This window comes from Hypanus sabinus, chromosome 11 (genome assembly GCF_030144855.1).
Source record: "Hypanus sabinus isolate sHypSab1 chromosome 11, sHypSab1.hap1, whole genome shotgun sequence".
In the NCBI taxonomy this organism is placed as follows: Eukaryota; Metazoa; Chordata; class Chondrichthyes; order Myliobatiformes; family Dasyatidae; genus Hypanus; species Hypanus sabinus.
Window position 1 is genome coordinate 98,972,066 of NC_082716.1, and position 15,359 is coordinate 98,987,424.

At 45.5% G+C, this 15,359-nt stretch overlaps 1 protein-coding gene across 4 annotated transcripts in view; it reads right to left on the bottom strand.

Annotated features, from left to right (window-relative positions):
• Positions 1-14,329: 14,329 nt before the first annotated feature.
• ercc2 (excision repair cross-complementation group 2) overlaps positions 14,330-15,359 on the bottom strand; it is a 94,068-nt gene continuing 93,038 nt past the window's right edge. For all 4 annotated transcript variants that reach the window (XM_059984975.1, XM_059984978.1, XM_059984977.1 and 1 more), the window contains one exon: positions 14,330-14,665. In XM_059984975.1, coding sequence (XP_059840958.1) covers positions 14,573-14,665 — 93 coding nt within the window. In that variant the 3' untranslated portion in view covers positions 14,330-14,572. The remainder of the gene's footprint in view (positions 14,666-15,359) is intronic.

The following is a 15,359-nucleotide window of genomic DNA, read 5'->3' on the forward strand; positions in this document are numbered from 1 at the left end:
CTCCCACTTTTAAATCATTATTTCCAGCACTGGAAAATTTTTACCTTTCCCCCTCAGTATCACCCCTTCCCAGCTGGTGGCCTGACCTTGGACATTATATGTGTAGTTTGCACTGTGACTGACTGGCTTTCCAATTTCCACCCTAATATTTGGATCAGTATGTTAATTGGCCGTTGCAGTGTGCAGGCGATTGTGGGAATCTATGAAGGGTTGATGGGAATATGTGGAGAATAGGTTTGGGGAAAATTTAGCGGAAAGCATGTTATGAAAAGTATCAGCTCATTAGAGTCAGGTGCTGAGCAGCCAAACTGTGTGTGAGCATACACCAGAATAAACAACAGGAAAAGACTACATTGCAGGCAGAATGCTGAGAGATGGGAACTGTATTCTGGTGAGTGCTCCAGTTCCCTATGTTGTCACCAAACTGATCACAGGACGTCCCAAGGACAGTTTGTTCCAATGGCGGTTCATATGATTTCTCAATGAATGGCTGTTGATTATTACAGCAGAGAGCAAGCTCATTTCACCCACAGGGATGTGGCATAACTTCCCTGAAAGGTCTTCTCTCCTCTCGACTGATCCCATTATCTTTCACCCTTTTTCACGGTGTAATTATCTATTTTCCCTTAAATACTTCGATTAAAAAAAAAAGTTTCTTCTAAATTATATAATTGCATTTTCAGTTGTAATTGCACCTTTCTTTAATTATTTTACTGGGCATTTTAATTTCATGAAAGCTTTTGAGTGGCAGGACTAGGATGCAGTCCCACCGTGAACTAAAGCAACCCCAGTGCTGTTCACACTTGCTCACTCACTTACAATGTGTCTAGACTACATTAGGCCAGCATCTTCCAATGGTTAACAACTTGCCATTTACGGGGAGTTTGAACAACAGGAGATTTGAGTAAAGAGCTGAGGTCAAAGTTCAAACACTGTGGGGTCAATGCAATCCACCCAGAACTGTGGAGGCTTTTCTTCCGAGTACCACAGAGCTGCGTGAAGCTCTGCCCCGCTCCGGTGCGCTAAGAGGCTTTCTGAAAGCTCCCTTCTTGTGTAAATAAAAGTGGGGCTGCTTACCCACGATAACTGCATGCCGGGCCCTGCGTAGAATGGAATCCCTATTAAGTATGTGCGTTCACGAATGTGGCTTATTGAATGCAGAAGGTCTGCGGTGTTGTCACGGAGTGCAGGTTGGGGGCTGGGGGAGTGTTGGGGAGCAAGAGGCTTTTGCTTTTGTTGAAGAAGCCGAGTGGTTACCATAGCAACAGCATCCCGCTCCATAGTCCAAGGAATGTGGTAATATGGATGAATGAGTGCTCATGAATACAAAGCTGTGGGCCCGGCAATTAATAGAGCTTGGGGAAAAATTATGAATGTCGAACTGAAAAAGAAACAAGGACAATAACAGAAACGGTTGAGGTAAAAATCAGGAAGATTTGTCCAGGATTTAAGTTTCATAATTCAGCTCAACAGTATTACAGTGCACAACTCAGCAATTCAGACAACATTTATACTTACTAAATATTACACCACTGGCAGTTAGGATAGCAGTGAAAGTCCTCTATCTGGCTTCCTCCATCGTGTCAGAAGCTTCCTCTTGGTTTTCACTACTGCCAGTCATGTAAGTTTCCGGTGGAGACTCAGGAATACCGTCACACTCAGATGGAGAAGGATTCTTCATTGCTTTTTCCATAACAGTTTTGTTTTACCAGCCAGGGCTGCTATCCCTAAGCTGAACACCCAAACTTGGAGGGCCAGTGGACCAGTCTTAGTCTGTCCTCTACCCTTTGACCTGTTTGGCATGGGTGCCCCTACCAAGAGCCAGAGCATAAAGCCTGCACAGTTTTCTGGGTCATTGAGGTATACAAACCTCCAAACCACGACAAGATTGTGGTCCTCCTGGAGGTCAGACATCATCTATGGAAATGAATAAACAGTCAATACCGGGCTGGGACCCTTGTTCAGGACTGGAATGGAAGGGTGAAGGCTGAGGTTGATAAGATTGTTGATTAGTCAGGGCATGAAGGGATACGGGGAGAAGGCAGGAGATTGGGGCTGAGAAGGAAATGGAGCAGCCATGATGGAATGGTGGAGGAGACTTGATGGGCCAAATGGCCTAATTCTGCTCCTGTAACATGGACTAGAACACCAGAATAAGAAGGTAGGGGAGGGGAAGGCAAACAAGCTTGAAGGTGATTGGTGAAGCCAGGTGGGTGGGAAAGGGGAGGGGATGAAGTGAGAGGCTCGGAGCTGATAGGTGGAAAAGGTAAAAGGCTGAAGAAGAATGAATCTGATTGGAGAGGAGAGTGGACCGTGGGAGAAAGGGAAGAAAAGAGAAAGGGATACTAGCCAGTAGCGACAGGCAGGCGAGGAGAAGAGATATGAGGCCAGAATAGGGAAATAAAGAGGAGGGAAGGAGAAAAAAATGACCGGGAGTGATGCAGTCATCAACACTTGGAGAAAATCTCCAGGACCCACTGACACACGATTAAGTTACAGAGTAGAGGAGGTAGACAGTAAGGGAAGGGTGTTACATGGCATTGCAATCCATACACAGGTGTTTGAGTGAGTTGAGGCAGGAACACAAAGAAGCCAGACATCTTTACACTTGATCCACAATTGCATTAGATCAGTTTTGTCCTAACTCAACTACCAGCCTTTTATCCCATTTCTCAAAGGTTTTTAACAGAATTCTATCAGGCTCAAATTTAAAACTGAAAAATTGACCTGACATAAACAGCAATTTATGGAAGACATCCCCACACTTCCACCACCTCCTGTTCCCCAATTTCAGTCAGGAGGAAGAGAAAATCTGCAGATGCTGGAAATCTGAGCAACATACACAAAATGTTGAGGAACTCAGCAGGCCTGGCAGCATCTATGGAAATTGAGTAAACAGTCGACGTTTCAGGCTGAGACCCTTCATCAGTTTGTTTAATCTTTTCCATGGATTCTACCCGGCCCACTGAGTCCCTCAGCATTTTGTGTGTGTTGCTTCAGTCAGAAGCGCTGGGGACTGATTTTCAGACATTGCCTCTAGGACCCGAGGGCCCCATCCACTGAATCATTTTTCCTCTGTCACCACATCAGTCCCTTTTGTTAACCTGTAAACTTTGAACAAATCGAACCTCAGCCTTTTAAATATCACGAAGCACAATCCTTCTCTTTGTAAACTTTCCTCAAAACTTAACCCTTGCAGTCCTGATGAATCTACAATGCATAACCTGTGTGGCCATAACCCCTTATCTGTGGACCCAGAACTGCTTCCAGAGGTCCGAGAGCTTGGATCAGGGCTTTGTACGCCAGAGCAGAACATCTGTTTCCCTGCAGACTATTTGTTTTAAACTCTGTAACTGTGGGCTGTTTTAGCTGTGGTATGTAGGAACACTCTGTCTATGCCAAATGGGAGCAGTCCCAACACCCAATACAGCCTCGCCATCCCCATCCAGGACAATGCTCTCATCATTGGAAGGCAACTTCCATGACTGCTCAGTCAACGTACATTTATTATCAGAGTATGTATACCATATACAACCCTGAGATTCGTCTCCTAACATGCATCCACAGAGCAAAGAAGCTCAAAAGAGCCCATTCGGAAATAGGCCATCAAACATCCAATGTGCAGAAAGAAAAACAAATTGTGCCAGCAGTAAAAGGGAGTGAGCAACTACAGCTGATGAAAGTGAGTCCACAGCCAGGAAGCCGATTGAGGGGCCTGTTAGTTGCAGGCCACAGCCTCAGTTCAGCACAGAGTCCAGCAGACCAAGCTGAACTGGCCTGGTCCTGACACTGACCCCTGACCTTTCCAATCTGGCCCGGTGCTTATCTGAGAAGACAGTGCAGTTTTTTTTAATGTCCATGTCACAGGGCTGCACCAACACATCTAAAAGCCTATAGACTTTGTCCTCAACTGCTCTCTGGATGCAAAATTTTTAATTCATAGAGTCATGCAGTGTGAGAACAGGCCCTGTGGCCTAACTGGTTCTTGCTGACCAACATGTTCATCCAAGCTAGTCCCATTTGTTTGAGTTTGACCCCTTGCTTAATGGTATTGGTCCATGGCATAAAAAAGGTTGAGATCCCCTCTGCTATACCCTTCCTATTTATGTTCTTGTCCAAGTGTTTTTTAAAATGTTGTTAATATACCACCCTCAACCACTTCCTCTGGCAGATCATCTCACAACATACCCCCCACCCCCATGAAAAAAAGTGTTGCAGCTCAGGTTCCTATTAAATAACTTAAATATATCCATTGACTTGGAGGTCAAGTCATTGTAATTATTTAAGGTGCAGGTTGATAGATCCTTGATTAGCCAGGGCATGAAGGGAAACAGAGAGAAAGCAGGAGATTAGGTCTGAGAGGGAAAATAGATCAGCCATGATGTAATGGCAAAGCAGACCCGATGGGCCAAATGGCCTAATTCTGCTCCAATATCTTATGGTCTTAAATCTTTCCTCTCTCACATTACACCAATACTTTCTAGCTCTTGACTTCCAAATAATGGGAAATAGACCGAGTACATTCACTCTATCTTTGTCCCTCACAGTCTTAAACACCTCTGTAAAACCATCTCAGTCTCTTGCTCTCAAAGGGACAAATTCTTAGCCTCCCTCGAGCTCTAGCGATGTCCTCATAAGTTTTCTCTGCACTCTTTCCATTTGAATAACATTTTGGTCAGCATGGATTAACTGGGATGTAGGGCCTGCTTGTATGATGTGCAACTCTATAAATCTAAATTCTTCATCCAGACGATAGGTTGAGTGAGCTAAAGCTTTTCTCTTTGGAGTGAAGGAGGATGAGAGGTGACTTGATAAGATAATAAGAGGCATAGATCAAATGGATTGACAGAGACTTTTTCCCAGTGTGGAAATGGCTGTTACAAGGGAGCACAATTCATAATTTTAAGGTGATTGGAGGAAACTATAAGGGGGATGTCAGAGGTAAGTTTTTTGCATACTGAATGTGTGGAACGCCCTGCCAGGAGTGGTGACAGAAGCACTCAAGAGTTGTGGATACAGCTCAGCTCATCACAGAAACCAGCCTTCCCTCCAGGGCTGTCTAGACTTGTCGCTGTCTTAGTAAAACATCTAACAGAGTCAAGGTACTTATCCCTGAAAATTGCCGAAGTGCTGCACATGCCCATTCACCTATATTCTGGGCCCCTAACAGTGCTTCTAAGTGAGGCAACACATCACCTGTGTTGTCTGTTCTATCCAGTGCTCCCAGTGCAGCCTTCGCTACACTGATTAGATTCATCGTAAATTGGGGGACCACTTCATTGAACACCTCTGCTATGTCTGCCAAAAGTGAAACTTCCAGTCAACAAACATTCTAATTCTGATTCTTATTTAATTACCTCATGTTCTTGTTATTTATTCCTATTTATCTGTATTTACATTTGCGTAGTTTGTTGTCTTCTACACTCTGGTTGATCTTTCATTGATCCTGTTATAGTTACTATTTTATAAATTTGTTAAGTATGCCCACAGGAAAATGAATTTCAGGGTTGTACCTGGTGACAAAGGTACCTTCGATAAAATTTACATTAAACTTTGAAAGCGTATTATCAGGCTTGTGGGCAGTTTCTATCTCAGGGATTCCCAGCCTGTGGTCCACTGACCCCCTCAGTTAGTGGTGAGGCTCCATGGCATAAAAAGGGTTGGGAACCTCTGCTCTATCTGCTGTTATAAAACTATTGAACAGTCCCCTAATAAAATAATATGGACACTTGACTACATCATTATGGTCTTGCATTTTATTCTGAACTCTGTTATTGTGCTGACTTTTACTACATCAATGCCTGGTTATAATTAAATGATCTGTATGAAGGGTATGCACCTGTTTTCCACTGTATCTTGGTACATGTGACAATTCGCTAATCTGAAGCCTACAAGATAAAACAGCAAGAACAAACCACCTAACTGAAATGCACTGCTGGGTAACAGGCAATAAATGCTATGTGCACCCTTGGAATGTCACACAGAGTCATAGAGAAGCACAGCACAAACACAGGCCCCTCAGCCCATCTAGTCCATGCCAAACCATTTAAACTGCATACTCCCATCAATCTGCACTGGGAGCATAATCCCCCCCCCCCCCACCATGGCCCTATCACCCACGTACCTATCTAAACTTCTCTTAATGGCCGAAATTGAGCTCACATGCACCACTTGTGCTGGCAGCTCGTTCTACACTCTCACAACTCTTCGAGTGAAGTTTCCCCTCATGTTCCCCTTAAAATTCTCACCTTTCACCCTTAAACCATGACCTCTACTTGTAGTCCCACAAACCTGAGTGGAAAAAGCCTGCTTGCCTTCATCCGATCTATACCCCTCATAATTTTGTATACTTTTATCAAATCTCCTCTCAATCTTCTACTTTCTAACAAATACAGTCCTAACCTGTTCAAGCTTTCCTTATAACTCAGGTTCTCCAGACCTGGCAATATCCTTGTAAATTTTTTCTGTACTCTTTCAACCTTATTTACCCTTTTCTTGTAGGTAGGTGACCAAAACTGCACACAATACTCCAAATTACACCTCACCAATGTCTTAAACAACTTCATCATGCTATCCAATCTCCTGCTCTTTGATTTAAGAAGGCTAATGTGCTGAAAGCTTTCCCTATGACCCTAACTGTCAGTGATGTCACTTTCAATGAATAATGAAGCTCTACTCCCAGATCCCTTTGTTCTAATGGACTCCTCAGTGCCCCACCATTCACTGTGTGACACCTACCCTGTTGGTCCTACCGAAGTGCCACACCTCACACTTGTCTGTATTACATTCCATTTGTCTTATGGATCACACTGATGGAGTGCTTTACTGGGGGGGGGGGGGGGGACAGATTTAAGGGAACACTGCACTGCACTTAAAAACCACGGCAATTTCTCAGTGGCAGATCATAGGGTGCATCCCACATCTGTGAGCATCGGTAGTACAGAACCCCTGGTCTCTATGCGGCATGCTATGTGCATACGTATCTCTAGGGCTCCAAAGACAAAGACAGAAATGTTGTGGCTGGCAACCAAACACCTGCTGGAGAGGGAGGCGGTAGCAGAGAGGTAGCTGATTCCAGAGGGTATGAACTTGGCATCTGAAAATGGAGCAATGGAATATTGTAGATGATCCAGACACTTGCCGTACGCTGGAGGCTTGACAGTGTCACGCGGCAGAAGTGAGTGAAGTTGATGCTACTAGATTTTTGGTAAACTGAAAGGTAGATAACTCACCTGGACCAGGTGGTGTACACGCAACGGTTCTGAAAGAGGTGGCTGAAGAGATTGTGGTGGCATTAGTACTGATCTTTCAAGAGTCACTAGTTGCTGGCATGGTTCTGGAGGACTGGAAAACTGCCAATGTCACTCGACTCTTCAAGAAGGAGGAGAGGCAGAAGAAAGGAAATTATAGACTAGGTACTTTGACCTCAGTGGTTGGGAAGATGTCGGAGTCGATTGTTAAAGATGTGGTTTCAGGATTCTTGGAGGCATGTAATTAAATAGGCTGAAGTCAGCATGGTTTCCATGAGGGAAAATCTTGCCGGGCAAATCTGTTCGAATTCTTTGAAGAAAAAGCAAGCAGGATAGGCAAAGGAGAGTTGGTGGATGCTGTGTACTTGGGTTATCTGAAGGTCTCTGACAAGGTGCCAAACATGAGACTGCTTAACAAGTGAAGAGCCCATGGCATTGCAGGAAAGATATTTGCAGAGAGAGCCGATTGGCAGGAGGCAAGGAGTTGGAATAGAGGGAGTCATTTTGGGTTGGCTGCCAGTAACTAGTGGTGTTCCACAAAGGCCATTGTCCGGACAACTTCTTATATTGTAGGTTGATGGTCTGGATGATAGAATTGATGGCTTTATGGCAAAGTTTGCAGACATTACGAAGATAGGTGGAGGGGCAGGTAGAGTTGAGGAAGTAGAGAGACTGCAGAAGGACTTAAGACGTATTAAAAGAACAGATAAAGAAGTGGCAGATAGAATACAGTGTCGGGAAGTGTATGACCATGCACTTCAGTTGAAGAAAAAGAAGTTGACTATTTCCTAAAATACAAAAAATGGAAGCACAAATGAACTTGAAGTCCTTGTGCAGGATTCCCAAAAAGTTAATTTGCAGGTTGAGTCTGCGGTGAGGAAGGCCTGCAATATTAGCATTCATTTCATGAGGACTAGAATATAAAAGCAAGGATGTAATGTTGAGACTGGTGAGGCCTCACCTGGAGTATTGCGAGCAGTTTGGGCTCCTCATCTAAGGAAGGAAGTGTTGACATTGGAGAGGATTCAAAGGATGTTCACAAAAATGATTCTGGGATTGAAAGGATGATCATAGGAGGAGCGTATGATGGCTCTGGGCCTGCAGACTGGAATTCAGAAAAAAGAGGGGTTCTTATTGAAACCTTCAAATGTTGAAAGGCCTCAATAGAGTGGATGTGGAAGAGGAAGTTTCCTGTAGTGGCGGAGTCTAATAGGAAAGGACACAGCCTCCAAATTCTTATTAGGATACAGCATAGAACTGGTCCTTTAAGCAGCACCACCCAGCAAGCCCCCCCCCCCCCCATTGAATCCTGATCTAATCACGGAATAATTTACAATAACCAATTAACCTATCAACCGGTAAATCTCCTGAATGTGAGAGGAAACCGAGCATCTGGAGGAAACAGGGAGAGTGTACAAAGTCCTTACATGTCTTATATATCGTGTTTTCAAGACACTGCGAGTTATCTAGAACACCAGGTACTACAGGTCTACCCTACTAGCGAGTTGGTGGAGCTGGACATCGGAGACAGTAACAACCTGAGTGGGTGCTGGCCTTGGCCATTTTTTTCTTGCAAGACTCTGTTGGACATTGGTAACGGGGAATACTCGAGGCTGGTTCACAGGTTCATTGGGAGGACCGACGGTGGGGGAGCTGGGTGGCCTCCCGTTGTAATGCGGACCAGGGCTTCATGCCGCAGGGTCGGTTGTTGCCGCAGGCCAGGGCAAGAGACGCCAGAGGGAGTGTGGCGCGACATCCGTTCTGGGTTGGCGGCTGGCCCCCCGCTGTTCACTCGCTGGAGCACAAGCTGGGTTGCATTCGTCCACGGCCGCGCTTTCTTTCTCAGCGTGTGATGAATGGATTGCTGCAGGCTGGTTCGTACTAACAGCCTCCTATGCACCATCAGTCTACGGGACATGACACAGGGGGAAGGGCAGCTCGCTCACCTTTAGTCCCCCACTGGACATCCAGCTCTCACCTGCGACTCCAAGTAGCTGTTTGTTTGTGACAGCGGCCACTGCTTCGACGGGCGAGGGCAGCCGGTGGGCCTCGTACGCCAGAGAGCTAGGGACATGCCTGACCCAGCTCCGGCGGACTGGGCGGATGAGATCCAACGGCCAGAAGTGCGGTTCTGCTCCGTGGAGAGCGAAGGCACAGAAGTCGTCATGGTTATCTATTGTAACCGAGGAAGGCCCCACTTTGTGACACATTCGCACCACTGGGCACGGACTTTCGAGGTCGAGAGAGTGGAACCGGCCCAGTGCAAAGGCCCAGAGAGTTGTGGGGGTCTGGAATGCACTGCCTCGGAAGACGGTGGAGGCCAATTCTCTGGATGCTTTCAAGAAGGAGCTAGATAGATATCTGATGGATAGGGGAATCAAGGGATATGGGGACAAGGCTGGGACTGGGTATTGATAGTGAATGATCAGCCATGATCTCAGAATGGCGGTGCAGACTCGAGGGGCCGAATGGTCTACTTCTGCACCTATTGTCTATTTCCACTTTAAAAACATCGCTCCCGCACAGGCTTCCCGTCATTGTCGGACAACCACTAATGTTTACTGTCACCTTACATGTGATATGTGTGTCTTGTGCTGTGTGTGACTGTTGGTACTGCGTTTTTCATCTTGGCCCTGGACCTATTTAGTTTGGTTATATCCATGGATATTCACGTAGGGCTGAGAGACAATTAAACTTGAACTTGAACCGGAAAACATTTGGCAGGAAAGGACTGAGATTGGAGATAGAATTGGTGACAGGGACCGAAGAGACTTCATTCTTTCCAGACTTTTCTGCTCGTCTAGTCTTGAACATCTGATAAAACTGGACAACAAAGATCTTGCTTCCTGGGTATATCTTATCGATTCTGAGGGGCTGAGTACAAATGAAAATCATCAATAAAACAATTTAGCTTAGTTGAACTACTGCAAAGCATCAGCACTGTTACGCATTTAAACATATTATCTTCAATAAGTTAATTACTTGTTTCTCCAGATTCCTACGTCATACAAGTAGTCTGAAGTTATATTTGCGTTCAGCTTCAAGTGGTCTATCATATCCAAAAAATTTCCGAGGAAGCAACCCAGAATTTCCAGTGCAATCTGTCACACTGTCAGAGGGGCTTTACCCTTCGAGCACTAGGCTGCCAGAAATGCAGAACTGAAGAATTAATGGTGTTGAAGGGACAGTACTGAGGAATTGCTTCACTGTCAGGGTCAACCACGGAGGAAGGGCTGCACTATGTTTTGGTGTCTCCTAGGAGTGTGAACTTTGCCTGTTTCGGCGGCATTTTTTCGGCACCGTAATGCAGGTGCGCCACCTGCTGACGCTTAACCATATTGCATGAACATAAATACACTCAAACTAAACCCATCCACGTTATCAGCATGAACTGGAACCTTCAGTGAGGAGAGGAGGTTGAGGAAGTGATCTGAGAGTAAAGGAAGATGAAGGTTATGAGAGTGTTATTAGACCACCATGCCCACTGGCGACTAAAAGCTGAAATAGAAAAAACTGCATTTTTAAAAAAGCTAGTTTTAAAAGTGGCATCAGAAGTAAATAGGGTGGTAAAGGAAGCCTTTGGCACGTTGGCCTTCATCAAAGTACCGAGTACAAGAGATAAGATGTTATGCTGGAGTTGTACAAGATGTTGGTGAGGCCTAATTTAGAGATTTCTGTGCAGTTTTGATCTCCTACCTGCAGGAAAACTGTAAACAAGGTTGAAAGAGTACTGAGAAAATTTACAAGGATGTTGCCAGGTCTGGAGGACCTGAGCTATAAGATTGAATAGGTTAGGGCCTTATTCCTTGGAATGTTGAAGATTGAGAGGAGATTTGATAGAGATATACAAAATTGTGAGGGATATAGATAGGATAAATGCAAACAGGCTGGATGGGACTACAACCAGGAGTCATACGTTCAGATGCAAAGTTTAAAGGGAACATGGGGGAAACTTCTTCACTCAGAGGGCTGTGAGAGTGTGGAATGAGCTGCCAGTATAAGTGATGCATACAAGCTCGATTTCAAGGCTTAAGATATTGGAAAGGTACATGGATGGAAGGGGTGTGAATGACTTATGGTCCTGTGTGATGCGAGTCGGCAGTTTAAATGGTTTTCACAGACTAGTTCAAGGTCGAACAATGGATGTAGTGAATTAGGATTTCAGTAAGGCATTTGAGGTTTCCCAATGAAAGGCTCCTTCAAAAAGTAAGGAGGCATGGGATCCAAGGGGACATTACTTTGTCGATTCACAATTGGCTTACCCATAGAAGGCAAAGGGTGTTTGTAGATGGTTCCTATTCTGCATGGAGTATGGTGACTAGTGGTGACCAGGGAACTGTTCTGGGATCTTTCCTCTATTTGATTATTATGAATGTGTCTAGTGTGTAGGCGCTGTTAGTCTCATGAGACCATGGATTTGCGCCTTGGAAAGTTTCCAGGGCGCAGGGTTGTATGGAAGACCGGCAGTTGCCTATGCTGCGAGTCTCCCCTCTCCACACCACCGATGTTGTCCAAGGGAAGGGCATTAGGACCCATACAGATTGGCACCGGTGTCGTCACAGAGCAATGTGCGGTTAAGTGCCTTGCTCAAGAACACACACACGGCCTCAGCCAAGGCTCGAACTAGCGACCTTCAGATCACTAGATGAACGCCTTAACCACTTGGCCACGCGCCAACACATTTTATAAATGACCTGGATGAAGAAGTAGAAGGGGGGGTTAGTAAGTTTGCTGATGACACAAAGGTTGGTGCTGTAGTGGATAGTCTGGACAGAGGGACTTCAATAGGATGCAAAATTGGGCAGAGAAGTGGCAGATGGACTTCAACCCAGATAAGTGTGAAGTGGTTCATTCTGGTAGGTCCAATTTGAAGACAGAATGTAATATAAATGGTAAGACTGTTGGCAGTGTGGAGGATCTGTGTTGATAGGACACCCAAAGCTGCTGCACAGGTTGACAGTATGAAGAAGGTGTATGGTGTGTTGACATTCATCAGCTGTGGGATTGAGTTCAAGAGCTGTGAGGTAATGTTACAGCTATACAAGACCTTGGTCAGACCCCACTTGGAGTACTGTGCTCAGTTCTGGTCACCTCACTACAGGAAGAATGTGGATACTATAGAGAGAGTACAGAGGGTATTTACAAGAGTGTTGCCTGGATTGGAGGGCATACCTCATGAGAATAGGTTGAGTGAACTTGTCCTTTTCTCCTTGGAGCGACGGAGGATGAGTGGTGACCTGATAGAGGTGTATAAGATGATGAGGGGCATTGTTCGTGTGGATAGCCGGAGGCTTTTTCACAGGGCTGAAATGGCTAACACGAGGGAGCACAGTTTTAAGATGATTCGAAGTAGGTACAGAGGGGATGTCAGGGGTAAGATTTTCACACAGAGAGTGCTGGGTGTGTGGAATGCACTGCCAGTGACGGTGGCAGGGCAGATACAACAGGGTCTTTTAAGAGACTCTTAGATTGGTATATGGAGCTTAGAAAAATAGAGGGCTATGCGCTAGGGAAATTCTAGGTAGTCGCTAGAGTAGGTTACATGGCCAGTACAACATTGTGGGCCGAAGGGCCTGTAATGTGCTGTAAATTTATGTTCTAATTGTGCCGAAAGGCCCGTTTCTGTGCTGTACTTTTCTATGACTAGTCACTGTAAGCCCAAACTACTAATTCTTGTAAAAACTCACCTGGAGCTCTCCTCTGTCTTTGCTTGTCCACTCCACGTTCACCTGTGTGGCTGACTCATCAGAGGCAAAAGGCTAGGCTAGGGTTAGTTAGGGGGATTGCTGGCTGGCATGGCTCGAGGGCTGGAAGGTGTTGCTTCTCAATAAATAAATAAATATTAATAAAGGAAAGAGAAGACAAACTGCAGAGGGGAAGGTTGGGAGAGTGGAGTGGAGACCTATTCGAGATGAAGTCAGAGAGAGGTTGAAGCATGTTGGAAACAAAGTTGGAGCGAGTGGGGCGGACCGATTTGGAGCCCGTCCACCTAAACCGAGAGCGAGGTTTGATCCATCTAAACGTTGGGCTGATTTTGGACCAAAACGTGGCAACAGAGTCCAGACGCTGAGCTCATCGATGCATCAGGGCCCAGGTCCTGGTGCGAGGAACAACTGATGTGAAAAGGCAGAGTATCTGGAGCAGAGGCAAGGGTTAGGCTGGTTCTGCTCACTGCTCTGTGATGTTCACTGTGCCCTTTGCTGAACTGAGGCTGAGGCTTGGGCCTGCTCTGGGCTTTGTGTCTGAGGACTCGCTTTCATTCTAAACGCTATTTGTTTTTTCTCTCTCCCCACATTGGGAGTTTGTCTTTTCTTTCAATGCGTTCTTTTGGGTTTCTTGTTTTGTGGCTGCCTGTAGAGAGGCAAATCTCAAGGTTGCATAAGGTGTACAAACTTGGATAATAAATGTACTTTTGAGTGTTCTGCTGAGAACTTGAAGCCTGTACTTTGTCAGATTTACTGGTTTATTTCCTACCACAGTAGGAAGTGAGATGCTTTCACCTGCATCACGTTTGATATTATTCTGCTCCTCGCATTGGGACCCACGTTGTACATAAACCATAGAAACTGAGGTGCGAAGGACCTTGGGAGTCCCTGTTCAGGGTTCCCTAAAGGTTAATTTGCACGTTGAGTCGGTGATGAGGAAGACAAATACAATATTAGCATTAATTTTGAGAGGACTGGAATATAAGAGCAAGGATGTAATGTTGAGGCTATATAAGACACTGGTGAGGCCTCACTTGAGTACTGTGAGCTGTTCTGGGCCCTTTATCTAAGAAAGAATGTGCTGACACTGGAGAGGATTCAAAGGAGTTTCATGAAAATGATTCTGGGATTGAAAAGCTTATCGTATGAGGAGCTTTTGAATGCTCTGAGCCTGTACTCACTGGAATTCAGAAGAGTGAAGGATGATCTCATTGAATGTTAAAGGGCCTCAATAGAGTGGATTTGGAGAGGATGTTTCATATGGTGGTAGAGTCTTAGACCTGTGGATCCAGCCTCAGAACAGATACAGCCGATGCTGGAAATCTAAGGCAAAACACACAATGTGCTGGAACAGCACTGTTGACAATCAGCTGTCTTAAAAAATACATTTTATCAAGTTTTGGTGTCAACAATATTCCAATCAATGTCACACAGGAGAATCATCGCTGTTGTCCATGGTGTATCCATATGATACATCCACCACTACCGACTGCTGAGTGCCTGTCATTGACTGAGGTTTCTGGCCACTGGTCCCCAATGGCAGGTAAGGTGATTAGATCCCCAACAACCTCGGCAACCTCCACTGACACCTGGGTCAGCAATCTGTCCATCCTGCCTTCACACTTGATGGGCGATCTCTTGTATCCTATTGATTATCTCCTCAGATTCCAGTTGTTCAATTGAGAGCAGCGACAATCCCAGCTGATCCTCCTAGGGTGCAAACGGGGAAAATAATGATTCAGCAAGTTGCAGCGATTGTCATTGAGTTGGATCATGCACCTCTGCAGCCCCATTGCCCATGGGGAAGTTGGTGGCTCTCTGTATCTTTCCAGACAGGGGAATAAGACAGGATTAAAGAAGACTGGATTGTAAGTGTGAGACAATGAGAAAGCAGAGATGAGGAAAAATAAGGTGGTGGTGAAATGATGATAAAGAAGCAACCAATGCAGAAGAGAATTTTGAGAGAGACAGAAAGGGAGTGAGAGAGAAGTAGAGTAAGAGTGAGTGAATGCGAGTGTGAGAGTGAGAAAGAGCGAGTGAGAGAAAGAGAGCGAAATCAAGGGTGAGTGAGACAATGTGTGAGAGAAAGAAAGAGCATGATATAGTCAGACAGAAAGAGAATGGCAGAGACAGACAGGCAGAGCTGTCGTACGAGACAGTGCAAGTGGAAAGGTGCTGAGAGGTTGTGATGGTGAGAGCATCGCCGCTGACAGCGTGAGAGGCTGCCGAGGGAAACGGGGCAAGGACGATCAACAGTCAAGATACCAAGTGAGCTGGAGTATGAGTGAGAGTGAGAACGTGGGAGACACCACAGTGAGAGTGCAAGAGAAAGCCACTGGGTGATGGCACCAAAACGCCAGTGAAGTTGGACTTTAGAAGAATATGGGTGACATTATTGATCCTG